This window comes from Drosophila ananassae, chromosome 2L, assembly GCF_017639315.1.
Source record: "Drosophila ananassae strain 14024-0371.13 chromosome 2L, ASM1763931v2, whole genome shotgun sequence".
NCBI classification, from domain to species: Eukaryota; Metazoa; Arthropoda; class Insecta; order Diptera; family Drosophilidae; genus Drosophila; species Drosophila ananassae.
In genome coordinates this window covers 24,054,388-24,077,382 of record NC_057927.1, presented here as the reverse complement: position 1 = coordinate 24,077,382, position 22,995 = coordinate 24,054,388, and the positions used below count along the sequence as shown (strand labels likewise).

The following is a 22,995-nucleotide window of genomic DNA, read 5'->3' as shown; positions in this document are numbered from 1 at the left end:
ATTTATTGCTAATTTTATTTGTTACTCCCGACGACTGGCGACTGCTGGCTGCCAACTGCTGTGGATGCTGCTGCAGCAGCTTTTGACATTCATTTATACAAGTCAAACATTGTTGGGGCTCACTTGAAGCTGCTTAAAAGTGTTATTCATCTTTGATTGAGATGGTATCGCTTTGGAGCTGGCTTGTGTGGGAGCTCCATTTTCAATTTGAGGCTTGAACTTTTCATAGCCAAGCAACGTAGATGTTTATTCTTAACGCCGATTTGGTTTATCTCTGATTTTGTTAGAAATTATGATGCATGGCAAATAAAAGTTCAAGGAATTGTACTCATTTGGTTGTGGATTTTGATTTGTTTCTAGTTGATGTATCTCTTTTTTTTATTTACTACTTTTTAAATAGTTAAATTCATAGATTTGTGTTTATTTTTCCACAGTTTTTGAATGTTTATTTTTTTGTAAATTAAGATTATAAGATAGGATTTTCTATAGAAGTATTTCAGAAATGTATATAAATAATACTCTTATCATATTATTTTCAATAATTAACAAATATTTAAATGAATATTTTACAGGTTGTTAACTTCTTCAAATACTAACCATTTTATAGTGCTATTCAATAGTTTCATAATTTTATTTAAATTTTATCTAAACAGTTTCTACATTGTATTACCCATCCCTTAAGTTATAACCTTTTTATGCTCAAAATACTATGTTAAAACTGAAACAAAGAATTGAAAATTGTTACTTTGAAGTTGTCACACTTCGAATTATTCTATTTCGTTTCGATCGATTAAGTTTGATGTATTGGGTGTGTATATATTACTCCTCAAGCCATTTTCGTTTGGTTTCTAATTTCAAATGGCTAAGCTGATTTCAAAGTCACATTTCATTCGGTGATTTGTTGTTATTTTTATTTATTTTTTTTTTAAGAAAACAATTGTGTTTTGAGGCATTTGTTTATTGTTGCTTTTTATTTAGCGTGCAGTTTGTTGCTTCACAAATAATTATAATTAACTGACAACAGGCAAATAATTGCAAAATGGATTTGCTCCTGCAGGCGAAACGAGTTGTTTTCTTCTATTTATTGTTGTTGCTATGACGACATACTATATCTCCGGTCAGATTTAGCTCTTGAGTCTGCCCCGATATACTCATATATGAGCACTTGTAAATAAATTGCTGCCGGCAATAGACCGATTGACTCTCCGACTGACTGACTGGCGATTAATTTATCTTTTTGCTTCTGTCTGACTGCCTGCCCGCCTGCGAGTTCGTCATCGTTTGTCGTGTTTTGTTCTTGGCTAAATAAATCATGATGACAACAGTTAAATTTGATTATAATTTTTTCCCTCAAAGAGCATAAATTTTTCATGGCACAAGGTCGCCAAGCGAGTAAGGAGAGTGGAAAGGCGACGCATGCAACATTAATTTGATTTGCGTGCGAAGTGGCACAGCCCCAAAAATGAGCTAAGAATTATACATGTTTGTATAAATACGTTTGATTATCTTAGTATATTTTTAAAAATGTCTACAAATTGGCCAATAGTGGTGGGTTTTTTTTGCTGACAGCTTAATCTGTCGGGCCAAAGACAAGAACATGAAAAAGCGGGCCATAATTAAAAAAGCAAACGTCACATTTGAATGTTTGTTTTATGATGAAGCTGGGGTGGTCCATGGACATGGCTAGAATGGGGTTAATTAGTAAGATTTCGGATGAAATAATAGGTTTTAAGCAACAGCAACTGAATCCCCTCAAAATGTATTTCTTTCAGCTTAAATCTTCATTCATGTTTTTAACAATTTTCTAACTTGTTTAAAACGAAATCATAAATTAAAAAATCTAATAATATTTAATAATACTATTCAAAAGTTAAATTATATAAATTTTAAAACGAAATAAGCTGAAACATTTTTAATTGATTTATTACTCGGCGATCTCCCGCCATGTCAGATAATTGTCTATGCAAATGTTCTAAGTTTCCACTTTGGCTTTGGCTTTTAATTGCCAGCTTCGGAAATCGCATTTGCCTTAATATGGTCACAAAGCTCCGATACCGGCCAAGTTCGAACCGGAGACCATAAGCCCCCCAAGTCTGGCCCCCCCTCGATACTCCTACCTCCTTTTAAGCCAAGTCAGAGTGGCGGAGATCCCGCTTAGGAAGTCGATGAGACGTGTCTGCGACCATTTATGGCCGCCGCTGGGAAAGCGGCGAGAAAGCAGAAAAAACTCTCTCAGTTGGCTAATTGTGAGCATCGCTTGACTTCGGGCCAAGCTTCTGAGCCGTGTTTCTGGCTGGTTTTGTTACCTTGCCGGTTGTTAACTTAGTCTGCAGTCTGCGTTGGTGTCGTCGTCGAGTGGGCGTCGACTGAGACTTGAGTCAACGTTGATTTTGTTTTATATTTTACGTAAATTTATTATTACAAATATCGCTATTGCCGCTTTCAAGCGGAAATACACTCGACTTGGCCCGGCCCGGCCCACGCTCCCCCATGGCCATAACCACCTGCACATTGGCTGTCGCCCTCTCCCTCTTGGCTTTTGGGAAGTGGAAGCTGGCCGAAGGCAGCTAGCTACTTTGAGTGGAAGTGGAGGAGCGGAAATGCCAAGCGATTAAGTTGTTGTTTTTCGCCTATCTCTCATTTTTTTTATTTGTTTAATTAATTTTGGACGCATTTTGATATTTGTAATTTGCATAAGTGAGGGTAGCGTGGGTTTTTAAGCAAATGAATCAAATGTTGAATTTATGAATGGCATAAGAAAGTGATATAGTAGTCTTGCCTTATTTTCAGGGGTGATAAAAATAAAGTATTAAGTACTTAAGGAAAATACTAATTAGGATTCAAGTTTTTGTTCATTTTGACAAGAAAATTTAAGATAAAATAGGAAGTACCTTGGGATATGTAGGTTAATTAACTCTATAAGAAAACACCTTAGAAAATAATGCTCATAAATAAAAGAACACGATCCAGATACATATTATGCATAATCAGCAGTGATTTAAATACCCATTGACATAAACATGGATCACTTTCAGTTAGATTGTTTGCCCGCTCATATTAATCAACGCTTATTAGCCATGAAATGCTTCTCAAACTGGATAGCCAATAGTGAGCAGCGAAAACTAATCGTGTGTGAAGAATAATGGATACGTCCGAGCTCTGACAAAGTCTAACAAATCACGGGCAGGCGAAAAGTGAGACTGCAAAAGAGTCAAAGCATTATAGCAGCAGACACAGCCACATCTCGGCTAAATGGCAACCTCAAAAGATCGTGGCTAATCGTGAGCGATGGTGGTGCTGCTCCTTGGCGGAACGTGAGTCTGTATTTTGCTTGGCCCCCGTCATTCAAGCATTTAAGTCATTTAACATTATGTATCACTCGGCGCTGCCAATTGTAATCTCCCCGCAGCACCAACAGACAGACAACCAAACACAACAGAAACATCAACAATAACCGCAGCAACAGTTGCAACAACACCCATAGTGGAGCTCAGTTGTCGTCATCGTCTGTCTGGCTGCCGTTTGGTTTCTGTTGTTTTTATTAATTTCGGTTTAATTAATTACGCTACAAATTGTCAACAAAATCGAAACCGCACCGAAACCGATGGGAAGGGTCCCTCTCGATGAGCAGCTGAGCTAATAACCCAATGCAAATCTCCATGGACAGCAGATTACAGATGCAGAAAACTAGAATTAAGGAAGGATTTGATATAGGTTTTATATAAAAATTATTATTTTTATGAGGATTTTCATAGGCACAGATAACTTGCAGAATTTAGGGATAAACTATAACTAAATTAGTAGCCATCTTTTAAAATACTTCAATATATAAACAATTTTCAATATAAATATCTTTTAGAAAAGTGTAGTACATAGATCTTGAAATAAATGTTATTTTATCTTTAATTTATATTTCTCAATAACTTTAGGTTTCTTGCTTTTAAATAGGATATATGTTATTATAAACTTACTTTATATAAGTTGGGTAACGATATAGGCACGGATTAACGTATTGACTTCCAAAAAACAATATTATTTTCCCAGTGCATAAGCAGAGGTCATTCAACATGGCCAAGGGTAACCATTGTACACTATGTGACGAGAGGGATTTAGGGGGATTGACGTGTCCAGTGGTCCGCCTAATGGCTGTCTGTTGGCGGCATTAACTCATCATCATCATTGGCCAGGGAATTGGCTGGGGCTGATCACAGGGCATAAGCGAGTATCGTATAAATATTGATTTTAAGCCGTCTGTTTGGGGACGAGGATTTGATGTCGCATCTTGGTCTAACACACACATCCATACATGCAAACTGAAACCGCACACATGACATCCAACACCCAACACCCAACACCCACCACACCCCACCCACAACCGCCATCCTGTCCGAGTGCCAATTATAAAAGACCACTCAAATGCGCCGAGTGAATAAATGTGGATGCCAACTGACAGCCGGGCAATAATTTCAACAACATGTCAATGCTGATGCTCATCAAAGTGATTTCTGCTTCAGAGTCTGTTTCAGGTTCCCATGTAGCCATGTAGCGGTAGCCACCACCGCGGTGGTTTCTCCTCTCCCCTTTCACCAGCCCCTCTGGCACCACCACCCTGGCACCACCCCCTCCCATAAATGTTGACAAAACGCCAACGCATCGAGACGTTTCACATCAGCGATTGGTTTTGCTCGACATTATATACACGACTGCACATATATTCGAGTGATATATATGGGTGCGTGCCTGTTTTTATAAATAAGTGGGCTCAAATAAAGAGGTAAGTGTGCTTGAGGGTGGCAGGTGAGTTGATTATTTTCCTTTTTTTTCTGTATTATTATTTGGGTTACCAGAGGTCTGGGCACGGGCTATAAATTTTGATATATTTAGCGGCCCAACATTGAGGCCATATGTCATCATCTACATATTTTTTACGGATTGTGTGGGACTGCAACTGATAAATCTTGTATCTTATTGGGAAATTTTATACTGCATATTATTGGCTCCGAAGGGATTAAGTTCAGAGGATTTAAAATACCGAACTTTATGACGGAAATGATGTATAAATATTTTAGAACATATAATTTGGACATTACCTTCAGAACTTATCTACAGTATGTAGATATTTTTTTTTTACAAATTAAACTATTAAATTATGTATTATTTTAAAAGATAGTTAAACTTTAAAACCCATCATTTGGTATTACCAGGTTCTCCGCAGGAAACAAAGTTCGTGATGATCAATTACCGGCGATACGCCTAAATCACTTTAGCATAAAATGAGAATTATTCCATTCCGCACTTGGGTTGATTAATTGAACAGTCTTTGATGTGGGCATGCAGTTGGCAGATACGCACATTAAAATCCAATCAAAACGTATAAAAATAAACTCCTTAAGATGGCACTGAAATTATGACAGAGTCTAATTTTAGTGGCGAAAGATCAGAGCCGGACTGCACGAGCAGCGCCTTGGGTTTCTGGCTCTAATTACAGATAATAAGTTTCAATTGGTGTTGGCCAAAACAGTCACGGAGTGTGAGAGCCACTCGAAGTCGCAGTCAATGCCTATGGGGCAGGAGGGTCTCCAAAGCCTACGCACGGCCATAATATCGTTTATAGGAAAATACCAACCCACCTACCACAATAAAAGCGCGTTTCAATTTCAAATTGATTGCCAGTCGACTGTTATTATTATCTGCTTTTATTGTTATTTTTTTTTGCTCTTTCTTGCTAGCTTGTTATTTGGCTCTTGGTGTTAAATACTCGTGCGAATTTTTGTGCTTTTGGAGGCCACCACCACCACCACCTCGGTTCCTCAGCTCCCCAGCTTGAATCTGAGTCGGAGTTCGGGTCTTTGGCTTGGCGCCACCCCCACAAAAGTACAACGAAAATAAATATAAAAATTTATATTTGTTTTTCATGCTTTCTCGTTGGCATTGCCTTTGGCGAGGTAAGACTCGGGCGTTATTCCACTCGTAAGATAAATAAAATATTTTTAGTGATTTTGCGGAGGTATACGTATTTTTAGCTTGCTGACCAATACAAAAATAAAAGGAAGTTGCCATTGGCTTTTAAAGTTTTTTGTTTGTTACAGCAAGAGACCGGAATATTTGATTGTAAAAATTAATTAATCCCAAATATTTGTTACTTTCGTATTTTCTTATAAGGACTTCCCAAAGCTACCAGATGGAAACATTGAACTAAATTTATTATAAAGTGTTCTCGGTTTGGATTGCCACAACAATTTTGTTTAAACTCTTTGCTAGTAATTAGTCATGATATTGGCCATAACAAAAGGTTTTAATTAATTTTTTTTAAAGGAAAGTAATATTTTATTTTCAGGAATTTGTTTGACCAAAGTCTGCCAATATCCTTGGATGGTTTGTTGCTTTTTTGTGTGTGACTTTGTGAGTACAATTGATGGCTTCGTCGGGCATGACACTTTCCCACAAACTGTGAGCACCTCGAATGAATCAAAGCTGCTGATTTTGGAGTGTAGTTCTTATTGCCTGTCTGTGTAGTCATAGTCGAATGTTGGTTGGCTGCTGCGGCTGTACCCTTTCCTAATATGGCCAACAGCGGTGGCACACACTCTCGTACACTTGTTTTGTGTAAGCGAGATTGTGTGTGCCGCTTGTGCAACATATCCAATTGGAAATGAAAAACTCTGACCTACTAATCACCGAGCCAAAAAGCCAATAAGAGTCAACATCGAAAGGCAACGGCAAACGGCAACGGCAGCAACAACAAACAAGTGCCACCAACCAGAGACAGCAACGACATTGTCGATGTCCGACAGCAACACCAAACACAACAACAGCAACATTACCAACAACAAGCAGCAACAACATCAAACTAACAACAGCAACATCAGCGACAGCCCAAGAAAAATCAAAAGATGGACAATAACTTTAAACCAGTTCCAAATGGCGCAGCCTTGTTGCCAATTTTCGCATGTACTCTCGGACTAGGTAAAGAGTTCTCTGATCGCACAAATTTGTTTTGAATTTGATTATGTGAGGCTATTTGGGCTCACAGGCCCGATTGCAGGTTGCTGACTATAAGGCTGCCAGCCCAATTGACATTTCATGCCGTATTAAGTTAGACAAACGGACAGACAGGCCGACAGCTCTCGGCAGACAGTCGGCAATTTGCGCCATTTGCTTTGTCGCATTTGTTTTACTTCACTTTTCACTATAAAATTATTGTGTTGGAATCAGAAACTGAAAATAGCGCACAAGGACATTCGCGCATGCGCCCCAGACGGCGCCAAATCGTCGGCAGCCAAGCACAAAAAACCAACTCTTAAACTGCAAAAAAGCAGACTAAAAATTGCAACCAACATACAGTGTCTTTGAAGGAAAATAAATTTCTAATATGCACTATAGTCAATCTCTCATACAACACACATAAATAGGAAGTTGAAAATATATTTTAGTAAATTTGTACAATTTTTTAAATTTATGTATTTAATTTATTTAATATCCTTTCTTAGTAACCAATGTGCGAACAACGTCGTCACCAATTTCTGGCTAAATTGATGACGACAATGATGGCGAGGAGAGGCTGTGGCAATTCCCTGCCATTGCAGATTATCACGTTTTTTGTTTTGGTTGGTTTTTGGTTTCTGTGTTTTTTTTGACTGGGCTGCGTGTTGTTGGCATAAATTTCAATTGCTCGCATTTAACAACAATTTAAAGCAAATTAAATTTGCAGTTCGGTGCGATATTGCCTGCTGATAGGCGAGGCTCTTGAGCGGAGCTCCAATGAACTCGTAGCGCCATCTATTGGCCGCTCTGCCATGTGCATATAAAGTAATTTTCTGCTACATTAGCTTTTGGCTTCCAATTTGGACCCTATTGTGGGCTTAGAGAGGTGGGGAGGTCCAGACCATAAGTTGGAAAAATTGAAAAAATCTTTGTCGGCTTTTCTAAGTGCTCAACTAATGGTCAAGACGAATTGTAAATGGTCTCAGGAATCTCAAAATATTTAAGATGATTTTTTCAGGATTTAATATATCTTTAATATATCTTAAAATATTATACTTTTATAATATATTTATTTGCAAAAATATTCTACTTATTTTGTGTGTAGATGTAGGCTACTCATAAGCCATATAAATCAAGATCCTTCCCATGATTCCCCAATTAGGCAACCGCCCAACTCAATTGAACTGCTAATGTGCCCCTCACTCTGCAGAGCAACAATTAAAAGGAATTATTATAGATTTGTTTTAAGCACTTACTGCCGTTTCTGGTGGAGCTGTTGCTGGTGCTTCTGTTGCTGTTCGTTGGCCTCTTTGGCGCATTGACTTCTTCTTGTTGGCTTCTTCTCGTGGCTGCCAAGAGGGGCGCCCACCATCGACGGGGCAGGCCCCAGCCCACACCAGTGCTCTACTTAGACGCGCTCCATTGTTTCCGCATTCGATTAAAAATGATAAATGCCTGGCTGCGCTCAAGTGAAAACAACACGAACAACACAACCGATACCAGCAAGACCAACTGGAAAAAAATGGTTTTTAGAGGAAAGAGGGAGAATGGATGGGAGGCAGTTCTAGGCTGATTTTCTTGACCATATTTAATGTCCCGTTTATGAACGCTGATAAGTCAAATGTTCGGGCCGGAGGCTGTTGGCTGTTGGCTCTGTCTAAGCGTAATTATTTGATTAATTTTATTGCCTGCTTGGTTGGGGGGAACGGTGGGTAACTGCGCCCAGTGTTTGTCGGATATGGCGGTTAAATATATCGCTTATGCTTTTATTAAATTGCACGCATTAATTAACTTGGAGTGCGGGGTGGGAAAGGCAAAGCTAAAGTCAAAGAACATGTCTGTAACAGACATAATCGTAGCTCCCCACTCCACCTTTAGATTGCTTTCCATTTCCCCTCGTAACGCCAAAGCCCTGCAGCCTTTTTCATTTCAATTAATTGCTCCGACGTGGAAATTAGCGTTCTCACATGATTGTTGGCAATTATTGATTATATGATTCACATAAATCTGTGTCAATTGAATTGCCGCCAGGTGAGCTCGCCCACTTACTTACTTAGCCTTAATTTTCGATAATGTGGAAGTCGTTATTCCAGCCTTTAATATTCTTCGCCCACACACTTCCTTCGGCATCTTACAAATATTTGCGGGTATTGCCTTGTCCCTGGTCCGAACCACACAAGCCCCGACAACTGGCCAAGGCAACCACAATTGGGCCAAAGTGGCTCTATAAACCAGGGACAGTGTCCTTGCCGAAGGGGTGAGATGGAATGGGGTTCACTTTGTGGTGCTGCAAGTGCTTGGTTAGTTTCACTTTGATACGACAGCCCAGCGGTCAAAGTGGTGATTGTGATAAATTGTTTGAGAGTAATATTAATGGTAAGGTTGACACCGATTAAGCGCTTACTAGTAAGATTTTGTAGGATATTAAAGAAACTGCATACGAACTAAACTTTAAAATGTGAGGGAGTAGGATCACAAGGAATAGTTTTAATTGAAAAATAAGAAAATATTACCATAACCCATAATATTCATCATCTATATTCTGCAACTCTCCCACTTATTTGCCACACCACTCTCTTATACAATGCACTGAAAAATGACTTAATTTCACTTCAACTACTCAAGGCGATGACCAATAACCTGCTCCATTGTTGGTCAGTGGGTGGAGGGGGACGATGACAGTCAGTCGGTCAGTAGGCGTTCGAACTGATTCCGATCTGAACTGCAGCAGAGCACCACTTGGAGTGGACTTGCAGTGGACTTGGACTAATAAACATAAGGAGTAAACAAGTCCATATACGGTCAAATCGGTCAGCAGTATCTTTTTCTGTCTGAATGCCGCATTTTGAGTTCCATTGTTGGGCAGTTGACTGTTTCATACACATATATATATGTGTTTTTTTTCGTCACTTATGCATTTTTCATGGGACGATCCGGAGGACCCGAACTGGAGTGACAGGCGCAGGCGCATTGCAAATTGTCAAACCGTTATGTGATGCTGGAGATCCAATCTCCCACCAGCCGTGGAGCCGGAGAAAGTCCGACGCGTTGGCGGCGTTGCGATTTATTGTGAAATATTGAAATTACACAAGCTCTGCCCCACTAGTTCGCCAGTGAGAAAATGAGCAATGCATCTGCATTTTGTCCAGTTTCCAGCGAAAAACCATCGAAACCCAAACTGAATCCCTGAAAAAAAGGAGACCAAATCGATGCAAGTCCCACTGCGGTTATCACCATGACAGCTGTCAATCTGGGACTGGAAAATCAACAAAAAAAACCTCCCATTCCCGGTCGGCGAGAAAGTTTTTTGTTTTCCCCATTTAATTGCAAAGGGGTTTCAATTAGCAGAACAAGTGATTTTTTAGCGCCCTCGTACACTGTACGATGTCTTAAATTACTCCCCGAATGTGGTCAGGTAAAAGTCTTACTCGTATCGGGTGTTGGCCCAGAAATTAACAAGCCTTAAACGGCGGCCAGGACAATTACTTTATTTGCGCACTCAATTTATGCTGATTTATGGGAAGCGGTTGCTGCAACACTGCGACCCTTGCCAGCCCATTGCATCCATCCCGAAATGTTAATTGCACTAAAATGCAGATTTTCCCATTCATGAACAATGGAGGCTAAAATAATAGCAGCTTATTTATTTATTTGAGTTTAAAAAGTGACTAGTGATTCTTCAAATTCTCCAACAGTGCAGATTTCATTAAAGTCTTAGAGTCGTACTGTATAAAAATCTCTTAACCAGTATTATAAATATTTTGTTTAAATATATTTATGCACATGCAACTGGGGTCCAGTTCGGGGGCAGACCTTGGCTGCATTTTGACTGCCAACTGGCGAAAGATAAACAGCGACAGTTTTTCTCCCGATAAAATGGCCGAAAGGTGGGGGCCGGGAAGACGGGGATCCACGGGAGGCTGTGGGCTGTTGCCTTGTCTGCCAAACTCATTAAAACGAATCTTTTTTAATGGCCAAAAGTTTGCCTGGTTGCTGCCATAATCAGTAAAATTAAGGCCATGGCAGCTGAAAACTGTTTGCTGCCTGCCAATGTCGTTAGCGTTGGAGCGCCAAAAACTGAGAACAAAAAATTCAGGCATAAAGAACTGATTGTCATGGCTTCTGAAAAGTTGTTAAACTATACCATTGATTTTAATTCTAGCTATTGGTTGCTTCAAAAGGAAACCTAATCCGCATAAAAGATGACTTGATATTGTTCTTCACAATCGAGTTTCTAGTGAAAACTACTTGACGAAGATTAAGTTTTAAGTTAAGCATAAATGTCTTGTCGGCTTTTATGACTACAGTCATTATTCTTCGGTTTTTATTTGACAACTATTACAGCATTAAAATTAAGTCCTCCGCTCAGATTATGAAACCTTTTGCCGAAGCACGTGTTTCTTTTTTCATTCAATTTTCTCCCACCGGCTCAGAATCTTAAAAATCTCATTTCGGCCAGCAGGCGCTGTGGCTTAAAGGCGACAACTTGTGTGTCAAGCGCGCTAAGGCAACGCGGCCAACAACTAACAACTTACTTAAGCCAACTGCCGCAGATGGGGAAGCACTCGGTCTCGTACTCGCACAAAAAGGCGATAGATGACGCAGGCATTGCCATTGCCATGTCACACTCGAAAGGCCGAAAAGGCAGTTCCCGGCAACAGCTTCAGTTGCAGCTCCACATAAACGTGCTCCGGCGGCTGGAGAGTGTTTTTGGTGTCCCCTCGCTCCTTGGTAATCCCATTCCTGCCCTTCGGAGACCCTCCCCGGCCAAAACGCTGCACGTGGCCATCGGGCTGCACTCTTGTGCACTAATTACGAAAACTCAGCACGTTTTGCCATGGCCTGGGCCCAGCTTGGCCTGTACTGGCATACTGGCTAGCTGACGCACTGGCTTACTGTCGGTCTGACGGTCGGGTGTCTGGCTGCCTGTTGGCTCTTGGCTGTTTGGCTTCCTTGTTGCCCGAGTGGTTAAATGCTGTTCTGTGCTGCGCCGCAGTAATAGCAGCAACATGCAACGCGACAGTTGCCCCACACCCAGGGGAACTTTGCCACTTGCAGAAAAAAAAGAAACACTGATAATAACACAATGTAAAATATGTATTTAAGAACCTTGACTTTCCTTATTATTCTCTGGAATCATTTTAATTGTCTGTCAATATTAAACGGGCGCTTTATCTTTATTTTATTTCAGAGCTTGCAACCACCCATCTATAAAGTTTCCCATTTTTATTGTAGGATTATGTCCTAACTCTCGGATAGTCAGGGATAAAATTCTAAAATAAATGCATTTTAAAATCGAAAATATATCTCTGTGCAGCAATGCCAGCGAAATTGGTGATGGTGGTGGCGGCACTGCTCCTGCAAAAGTTAAAAACATTGCGGCAAGCAATAAAATCAACATTGGTTTCGGTTTTGGCTTTGACTCTGCCCCGCCGGGCGCTGCCCTTACCGCCCATCCCCTTCTACTATGCTGCCCCTTTGGGCCTCCTTGGTGGTCCGCTGTGTAACTGTATTACTGATGAGCTCCAAAATGTGCTTGGCGTGCCACAATTTCACCAAAGTCAATGTCTGAGGTTGCAACTGGACGGGGCTAAGCGGAAAAGCAGCCTAGCAGCAGTAAAGTGGATAAAAATTGGTAAAAATGTAAGTAATTAAGGAAAATGCATGATGGTTTTCGGAATGCTATAAATGCTATAAATATATTTATATTTAGTTCCATACAAAAAATTAGCAGCGGCCCTAAATTGGCTAAGACTGGAATAAGATTGGTCTACCATTGGCCAAGGATCGGTTTTTCCCGTATGGGAAATTGAGTAAAATAATATTTACATGTGAGTTTTTTAAGATAAATAAATAGGTAAGTAAAATGGAAGACAACTAGTTTTAATCAATCTTTACTAAAAGATTTAAGCAATTCATTGCACATAGCGTGCCTCTAAATAAGTGAAATCTTGACACCCTTATATAGTGTTCCTTTAACGCCGATCCGCCAGTATCGAAGCTGAGGATTGGCCAACTACATATTTGCAATCTTTACGTCGGCAACACGGCTATAAAAATAAATTACAGAGAGCTTAAAACTTATGTGAGGTAGAAAGAAAAATGGCTTATAGACGCGCACTGCAACCAAGAAAAGGAGAAACACCGAATTGAGAGGTAACCTTAAACGAACGACAAAATGACCAATCGACCTTAGATTCTGTTTTGGCCAAGACCAGGCATGTCCTGGGCGGCTGGGAGGGGAGCTTGATGAACGTTATTGCTGTTTTGTGTGGTGCTCGCTCAATCCACATGCACGCATCAATACACAATCAATACACACCCACGGCATCAGAAAAGGGGAGACTAACGGTAAAGGTAAGGCTCCAAGCCGACAATGAAGACATTAACATGACCAACGACAACAGCCAGCGACAAAACTCTCCGTGCCCCATAGCTCATCACATTAATCTTCTTAATACGCCCATCAATAATTCAAAGCCAAAGGCATGACCAACTGGCCAGTGAGCCGAACGACAACCGACAACCGACAAGCTAAGCCCAAAAAATCTAAGGCCCAAAACCTAAACCGAACACCGGCAACTTGGCCAAGAGTGAAGAAGTCGCCAATGGACACGCAACCATATCGAATCGAAGCAAAGTGCCGAGTGAATTATGACGCACTGTTCCATACCGGACCACGTTCGATTCTTTTCGGATGAAGTGGACACTGGACATGGGGCCACCTTCGTAAACAGTTTGTCGTTCATCAAATGCGAACTATACTATAACATAGAAATAGTGAGCTGGTTCGTCTGGCATGGCCTGACAATGAAACTTTATGGCTCGTTAGCATTTGATTTATGCGTACTAAAAGTGCTCCAAATGGCGAACGGCGCAAAATGGGGAAAAAAATCTGGAAAACCCACAATTCTATATTTAATTGTTTGTCACTTAGATTTAGGCGATGATAATCCCAGCTTGGCTAATTTGAGCAAAGATTGCTCATGTTTCTTGACACTTGACTCGCTCAGAGATAGTGGACAAGGCCCGAGAATAATATTGACATAGGCTTCGCTGAATAAGCAATCAAATTTCAATTTTCATAGAACTATGTAAATATAATCAAGCTCCTAAGAGACTGTAATGAAGGTTTAAAAATAATATACTCGTATATGGCATTTTTATTTATTGTAGAAGCTAATATTGTTCATAATATTAAATTAGATGTTGAATTAGATGAAATTTTTAAATAAATACATAAACTACAAATACATAAAAATGCCTTTTTTTTATTTATGATATTCTGATATACCCCTTACTTGGTGAAAGTAAACTTTCAACGGTTTCTTTCACTGCACTTTCCACCCACATTTCGCATCTTGCAACTATCGAAAATTGCGAACGTAATTGTATATGAATGACATATGCTGAACACACAAAAGAGCTGGAGTGCTGCCGTTCCCGTTCCTGTTCCCATTGTGCTCCTGAAAGTGACAGGCGCCCCCAATCCTTGTCTCCATTGTTGGGCCTGGACAATGCCAAAGCGCCACCAGCCTCTCCAGCACCTGTGGGTCCACCTGTCCCCATGACAATTTGATGTCAGTTGCTTGGCTTGGAATTTTGCGTTGCGATCGAGGTCGACAGTGCCATCGCCATCGACAGACTCATCGCCATCGCCATCGAAGGTTTTTCACGCCTACTTCGGCGCTTATTCGACCCCATGTAAATGGCTTTTGTTCCGTTCGCGTTCCTGTCGCGCGAATTGTTGCCAACTTCCTTTTTTTGATGAAGATAGGCATCCAGCGGGCCGAATGTGTCAAGCCTTCCATGCAACGCCGACTGCTCCTTATCAGCGAAAGCTTAAATGCAACTAATTGTGTCAAAGGTACGCTGTCGTGAGTTTTCCTGATATGGATTTTTGACGCAACGATCGGGCGGCTATAAAAGCCTCAGTTGCATTCAAATTCAATTTAGTTTGCTTAAAAGTGAGGACTATACAGTAAGTGTTTAAAATTGCTTAATAACTTTAAATTCTTAGAAGAAGTGAACAAGTTTTTATGGATTTATAGCAAAGGAGTAATGATTACAAGTGCTTAGTGAAAAATGGAATCAGTTTGGTTTTATTTTTTATAAAATTTAGTCACATATAATTATAATTATTGGAGTTAAATTAATGTTGAAACATAAATTATACAAATAATTACTTACTAATAGGATATGTGGAAAAAAATATAAATACGAGTATAAAATAAGTTATTTTGTCTTTCCTTATTTTCAGCCACAAATAAATATGAACTTCTCCTGGCTTTCTGTCTTCATCTTGGCCATCATTGCTGTGGCTGTTTCGGCCGGACAATGTAATGCTCCATTTAAGAAAGAAGGATCTAACTGCGTTGTCGATCGTATAATTCGCGGAGAATGTCCAGCAGGATCGCAATACAGTGCCGCTATTAACAAATGTGTCTACAAAGATTAAAAACGTGCAATAATAAAGATGAAGTAAAATGGAAAATAATTGAAAGCAAAATTGTTTTAATTTATTTTTTCTTATCAACGTCGGACTTGCGGAAGGTTAGGGTAACGTTAGGTTAGGAGAAGGTCGGAATCTGTGGGTCCACCTGTCTTCATGAAAAGTTGATGTCAGTTGGTTGGCTTTTTCTATTGCCCTTCCATCGCCATCGCAGATTTTTCACGCCTACTTCGACGGTGCTTCGACTCCATAATGGCCTGCCCATTTGTTGATAAGGATGGGCATCCAGAGAGCCGAATGTTTCAAGCCTTCCATGCAACGCCGAGTGCTCCTTATCAGCGAAAGCTTATTTTGTCAAAAGTCATCTGTGGTGTGTTTTTCTGATAAGGATTTTTGGGGATTTTTGACGATCGGGCGGCTATAAAAACCCCAGTCGGTTTCCAAAAACATTTAGTTTGCTCTGAAAAGTGAAGACTATACAGTAAGTGTATAAATTTGGTGAATTATTTAAAATTCTTTGAAGATGAGACAAAAATAATTTATGGAATTATAGACATAAATTATAGAAAATATACGAAAGTTTAATAAATGAGTAGTGAACTAGGTGCAGGTGTTAAGTGGAATTAATGGAATTAAGTGGAGAAATGGAATAAGTTCTCTCGGATTAACAAAATTACATAAAACATAAAATCAAAAAATTCGATGTTCAGTATAATTTTTATGAAGGATTTGCGTTTTTACCCACCGACTTCTTTCATCTTGTATTTTCAGCCAAAAATCATCATGAACTTCTCCTGGCTGTCTGTCTTCATCTTGGCCATCATTGCTGTGGCTGTTTCGGCCGGAAAATGTAAAGCTCCATTTAAGAAGGAGGGACCTAACTGCGTGGTCGATCGTGTAATTCGCGGAGAATGCCCACACGGATCGCAATTCAGTGCCAACATCAACAAATGTGTCTACAAAAATTAAAACAAAAAGTGTAAAACTAAAGGCTTAGTAAAATGGAACTACTTGAAAGAAAAATTCTTTTCTTTTTTTTCTTATCGTCATTGGTAGGTTGAGGTTTAAATGGAAGCAATCAGTTAATGCTAAAAGGTTAATGCTGTGATGGCCAAAAAATAGCACTATGATTTTAATCAAATCTGTGCTTTCTTTTTTAAGGAAAGAAACTTGTTTTTCATCTAGGTTTTGGCATTTAACCTGCTTGGCTCGAACTTCAACGTTTGCCCTTAAGCCCAAAAGCCATTTTCGAATTAACTTCATTTTCGGCCAATTATGTTTGGCGTGTTGCGCCGGCCATGGGAAGTTCAACAAGTGTTGAACCTAAACGAGCATGGGTGAGGACCAAGAGTGACGAGGCTGATGATGGTGATGGTGAATGACGTCGTCGCCAGGCGGACATGATGCCCATTAGTTTATTACCATGTAATTGACTCAACGCTTGTCAGACGTCAGCGGTGCTGGCTCCTGCGGCTTTAATGTGCTGCATTTAATGCCCCAGCCGACACCGAAGCGCCGACATCAAATCAGCACCACTGAATGCCAAACCAGCAACAAAAACAGCTCGTCAAAGTCAAGCTGATTGTCTCTCGGATCGTACTATGCTATATATATATAAGTTTAAATACATATGTTTGTGGGTATGACTGTCTGCGATTAGCTTGATTGGACTTCCCGCACCTTTGGCCGCCCCTTATCTTGAGCTAGAGTTTCGTAAGCAGCGCTCCCGGATTGAATCGTCTCACCGCCAGAAACTGCCTAACACCGCAGCCTGCTATAAAATTCATTAAAAACTTTGCCCGACCGCCTCAAAATGCACAAAAAACGAAGGCTAAGACATAAAAACGTAGAAAACATTTAACAGTGGCAAAAACTTTGGCAAGTCCAAGCTGTCGACAGGATGTGCAGCAAACCCAATTGCATATGCCAATGTAACAAAGTTTTCCACAGCAAAATGTCCCACGCCCTAATAGTGATGCCAAATAAACGAGCTTAAGGCTTATGATTTCTGTATATATCTATCTGTATATATAATATATTTTTTTTAAATAAGCTTAAAAACAGCTGGCATTCTATAAGCTAATGAATAGTAAATAAACTTTAATCTTAATCTTTCAATTATTTCATTAAATTAACGCTAAGATCAGTAATAATGTATTTCCTGAGGAGATTTAGGACAACATAACTTAAAACTTTAACCTTAAAATATTATCAACTCTATAGTATAGATTTCCTTTGAAATCCTATGAAATATAATTTTTTTTCTCCGTTAATTTTGATTTTTTGATTATCTGTTAGTTGCCAAATTGTCATCCCTGCAGCAGCTGCGCGTCCATAAACTAACCGTCCTTGTCACTGGGGCTTGTAAATTTCTATGACTTGCATAAAAAAGGGCCCTCCCTAGAATGCCTTCCGCTGCTCTGGGTTTCCTTTTTGGTCTAAAAGTTTCCTGTAGCAAAAGTCGGCCGTCCGGACAGCGGACACGGGACAAAGGACAGCGGACAGCGGACGGGCAGGAAATAAGGAAATGTTTTCAGTCGTATTTGCTGCCTTAGCAGCGACATTTATCAGTCAGTTGTTGCAATGTCCTTTGGGCCGATGGTCTGCATTTTGAGGTGCAGAATGGGTGGCCGAATGGGTTGTGGGTTGGTGTATGCGGTTGTGGGAATGTCTTGTTGGACAATTTTCAAAAGCAGTCTCAAGTGGCTGCCGCCGGGAGCCATGCAGCTGACAGCAATCGCTGCAGTTTGCTGCAGTTTTCGGCACTTGTATTCGCCATGCAGTATCTGCTATCTGGTATCTGGTCTCTGGCTGCCGGAAAAGTTCCTTCAGCAAACTCTCGCGTAAATATGATGAACGTAAGCAGTAAAGTTCTGGCCAACTGATAGCCGAACGCTCCTACTTGGCCATCTTATAAACACAAGCTGGCCCTAAAAAACTTTTGCAACCAGAGGAGCAAAGACTCCTCTGGTGACGGCTCAACTTTATGGGGGCCACATAGTTGCGGTTGGCTGCATTTCCAGAAACACGTCAAGAAAAAAAAAATACTAATAATTCTAAGAAAATGTTGCTAAATTATAAGAATTATGTGATTATATAGCCAAAGTAAGAACATATCTTTGATGAGGCTTCAAATCCCATTTTTATATCAATTATATGTAAGCATAATTCTTTTTCTGTGCAGTCTTCTTTTGTAGTTTTTCTTATCGTTTTGAGGCAATGTCCACCCTAGCCACCACCCTGCAAAAAAATGAAAGTGTTGCCATAATTTTTGAGCTTGCCTAGCCAAGGGTGTGTTGCTGTTGTGGTCGGTCGGTTGTTGGCTAAAACTTTGCCGTTATTGATGCTGGCCAAAAGTGGGTGCTGACGAAGCCCAACCAGGCGTCGGCGAAAGGAGGCTACTTTTGAAATAGTTTAAATGCACATTTACAGACTTTTCTGGCCTCCTCGGGCCACAGCCATTGTTCTGCATATGGAGTGATAATGGTTGCGGTCAGGATGATTAAACTTCCAATAAGCCTTTTCCAAAGCGCTTTAAATATCAAAATTGATCAGCTATTAAAATTTGATATCCCTTATTGAGTTTCGAAGCGGCTTTTTACAGAGATTAAGTCCATTTTTATATAATCAGCGATTAAATATTATGCTAGTGCATCAAGCCGGAAGCAGGACGTAAAATGTGTAAATAATTTTCAACCTATTGGCCTATTTAATGGGCATAAATAGCTCTCTAATTAAGTAAATTTTGTGAAATAATTAGTAAACTTTTGATGCTGTGTGTAATTATTATAATAATATTTACCAGTACAAGCTTAGTGCTTTGATTTTTATTGCCAGAATTATGTAACAGAGGGTTCTTCTTTTGAGTTACATCCAAGTAGTCCTGTATGCCTCTCGGCCATGTTTGTCTGCTCGTTCGGTTCGTGCTTCCAACTTTTATCCAAAAACTGAAAACAAGATGGCGGTCGCATCCAGTCCTTGCGTTCGTGTGAGCCCCATAGGCATAAAAACTTTAATTTGAGTTATTTCCATGAGTAGTACTCACAGTTGAAATTATATTATAATTCTAACGGCGGAGTAAAAACAAAAACTTTATCAGTGATAAGGGGACACACATACACATGGCATCGATGGCTGGGGGGGAGGGAAAGTCACCATTTCTCTCTCGATTTGTAACCGTGTTTTTGTCCCACTTCCCCATGCTCTATTTATCTGCTTGAAATGCTTTTAATGCGAAACTTCAAACCGTAAAACGAAAACTAAATCGGGAGTTGAAACATATGTGCCATGAATGCAAAAACGATGTCTATGCATGTGGTTATGTGTTTGTACGCGTGTGTGTGCGAGTGTGCGGTTTTGTGGGCCAAAAGTTTTGTTAGCCAACAAGAACAACAAGACCAATAAGCATCGCGGCAAAATTTTGCCAACTATGCCACGAAAATGTCCGCTTGCTTCCAGCATCCGATGAATATTGAAGCACTATACTTTGCAGCACCTGAACGAAGTTGCCGGAAAATATCAGACTGTCAGCAACTTGTTTGATGAAATGCAGCTTTATAGCCTTCCAAAATATTTGAATTTTAAATTTCGATGTATTTGGGAAACGAAAATACACAAATATGTGTATTTAATAAAATATTCCAAAACATTTTATTTAATAAAGTCATGGCACCTCGCATAACATGAGTGAATACAATTTTGTGCACTACACATTAGTCTGTCAATATTACCAGTACTGCAATAATTTTAAAAGCTAAGCCCTGACATTGTTTAGAAAAGGACATAAAGCTTTAAATGTCCATTTTTAAGCTGCGGAATTTAGTCGCTTTGTAAACCGCCAGGATTTTTATGGCTCTCCTTTGCCCAGCCCTTTTAAGGTTATCGTCACAGTTACATAGGGACAATGTCGTTTTTGCCCTTGGCTATATCCTTGCTAATCCGACAAGTCACCAGCAACTGGCTTTTAATTGCTTTTCAGTTATTTTATTATTTCAGCCGTTAGCTGAACTTCAAATTTCTTTTGCACTTCATGCTGCTTTCTATCCCCTCCATCCACCTTAATTTTGCACACTTTTATAGAAACTTATTTTAGCTTAAGTTTTTATCTTTATTTCTTGCTCAACGGATTAAAAAACAAATATGTCGGAGGGGTGAAAAAGCACAAAATAACAGAAAAAATCCTGAACAAGTGCAAGGCGAAAAGCAAAACTTTTTATTTGCTGTGACAAATTTTGAGCAGATAAAGCATGGCGAAACTTTGGAGCATGGGATTGTGGCCAAAATAAATTCGGCATGTTGGTAGTAGTCAGCTGGTTTTTCCGCATTTCCATCCACTCCCACTTCTCCTTCTAGCGTTCACCTTTCTCTTCCGTAAATTAAGAAATTTTTGGCAGAACTAATGTCCCGCATTAGTCAAATGTCAAAATTGTTTGCGACTGAGGGTGGTTTGAGTTGGTCTGGCTCCAGCTATGGCATCTTTGAGAAAATTTGAAAGGTAGTCACTAAAAATTTTGGCAAGAAATGCTAAGTATTGAAATAAAAGTAATTAAAGTAAAAATTTTAGATACTAAATAAAAATTAATATAAAAAAAAATAGTCAAGAAGCAAAAAAGGTGTTTTCGCCCAACGTGGGGCTCGAACCCACGACCCTGAGATTAAGAGTCTCATGCTCTACCGACTGAGCTAGCCGGGCCTTGTTCTCACCTGCGGCCAAAAGTGTGCTGTAGAAATTGGGTAACACATACAAAGATACTATTTTTAAAATTGAGAAAAGAGTGAGTTTTCCAAAATATATCTAAAAATTTTAGACTAAACATATTTAAATATAGAGCAACGTTCTAAAAAATAGTTTTCACTGTTTCGGGTTTAAATAAATTTTTTATTTTTATTTTAATATTTCTGAGAGAACAATTAAATTTTATTTAACTTAAATTCTATTACTTGCAGTTAGCATTTCTATTTAGAGAACTTTTCCTCAGTTCATTATTTTCTTGAGTCTTCTACTTTCGGTTCTGAATCATTTGCCATAAATTACTCATACGCCCACGAGCCCACCTCGCAAATGCCAAAGAAAAGCCGGAAGTGACTGAGGAAGCAAATATATTTTTCTTCCATCAAAGAGCGAGGGGTATCGGGCAATAGCAGCTAACAATCTCGCAATTGAAAAACCACAACGACGGGGCTGAAACCTCAAAACGTCATGAGTTATGAGCCGAAGCATCGTGTTGGCTTTGTCATTGGGCTAATTGTGGCTCTGGGCCATCATTAATGCAATAGTTTCTATTTCTGTTTCTGATTTTTTGTTGTGCGCTGCACCATGTCAAACATAAATTTGTTGCAATTAATTAAGACCGCAACTATCAGTTTCCATTGACGCTGCAGAAGGCACAATAAGAGTCAACCGCAGCGCCCTCTGGCGGGCAGTTAGTGCTACGTTCTGATTTTCTGTTTCTGTTTGGTCATTTGATTTATATTACATTAATTGATTTATTGACAGATTCTTTTGGCCCCGTCTGCAGTTTGTCGCTTCGCGGCGGCCATTTAAGGCGCCACCTTTGTGCGGGCCCCGCTCCTTATTTGATTAACGTTCGATTTTCACAATTTATGAAACTTCATTAAAGAGCGCGAAATACGCAAGGCGGCTGGCAGAAATGCTGCACGTGCAGCATGCGAAAAATGTTAATAAAGTTTTTTTTCCACTCCCTCCCCCATCCCTGGCCGTTTCCGCCTCCAACGTAGCATTTTCCTTCAATTTTCCTTTCCTGCCTTTTCCCAACCTCCACCCACCAATCACGCAGGCACGCACTTGCGATGCCGCCGCCGTCGCCATCTTCATCATTGCCGCCATTTTTCATTCGAAATTGAATTCATTTGCCTTGTGCGCGTATAGGTGTGTGTGTGTGTGAGAGTAGCTGTGTGCTTTTTTTGCGTACGTGTTTCCTTGTATTTTATTTATATTTTAATTTGGATTATTTTTATGATTTTTCTGGTGGTTATTTGCGTTTTATCAGGTAGTTGCATTTTCCACAAAATATGTATGTTTCTAATAAAATCAAATTGAATGCAAAAATATAAATTATTTTATTTCATTCAATTCTGTTTATTTGACACTCATTAAAAATAAATAATCAAATGTTTTGCAATCTTTTATCCAAGTACCACTTGGACACGCCCAGACACACTCTGTCTCCAAGAGACCACAACAATGATGCAACATCTGTCCAAGATGGTTTTCTGTATAAGCTAAATTTCAAAATGCCAGTTGGGATTATTTAAATTGCAGATTTTTCCCATTGAATTTGTCCAAATAGCTTGGGTGTATAATTTATTTTTCTTATTTTTTGCGACTACCGTACACAACACACAATGCTTGTTGAAAAATTGCATACAATTTACGACTAAAAAATACAATTTTTAAGTTATTTTTTTATTTTGTATTATTTTGTTTTGTTTTTCTGTCACCAGACTTTGCCTATGCATGTCCATGAGCCTGTCCGTCAATGAAAAAAATTCGACACAAAATAAAAGAGTTTTGTGTTGTCAGCATTTGTCAGAAATGT

General features: G+C 39.6%; 2 protein-coding genes and 1 non-coding gene across 3 annotated transcripts; 2 read left to right on the top strand and 1 right to left on the bottom strand.

Annotated features, from left to right (window-relative positions):
• The first annotated feature begins 14,872 nt into the window (after positions 1–14,872).
• On the top strand, positions 14,873–15,481 carry LOC6503421. Its single transcript, XM_001967423.4, has 2 exons — positions 14,873–14,965; positions 15,245–15,481. Exon 2 carries the CDS (start codon positions 15,257–15,259, stop codon positions 15,440–15,442), a length of 186 nt encoding a protein of 61 aa, XP_001967459.1. The 5' UTR covers positions 14,873–14,965; positions 15,245–15,256; the 3' UTR covers positions 15,443–15,481.
• Positions 15,482–16,219: 738 nt separating this feature from the next.
• On the top strand, positions 16,220–16,459 carry LOC6502489. Its single transcript, XM_001967422.4, has one exon. The coding sequence runs from the start codon at positions 16,220–16,222 to the stop codon at positions 16,403–16,405; it is 186 nt and encodes a 61-aa protein (XP_001967458.1). The 3' UTR covers positions 16,406–16,459.
• Positions 16,460–21,055: 4,596 nt separating this feature from the next.
• Positions 21,056–21,128, bottom strand: Trnak-cuu. Its single transcript has one exon. It is a non-coding gene; the product is annotated as a tRNA-Lys (tRNA).
• Between the last annotated feature and the right edge of the window lie 1,867 nt (positions 21,129–22,995).

Coding starts and splice junctions, on each gene's coding strand:
- LOC6502489 (XM_001967422.4), top strand. CDS start 16,220: ATGAACTTCTCCTGGCTGTCTGTCTTCATCTTGGCCATCATTGCTGTG.
- LOC6503421 (XM_001967423.4), top strand. CDS start 15,257: ATGAACTTCTCCTGGCTTTCTGTCTTCATCTTGGCCATCATTGCTGTG.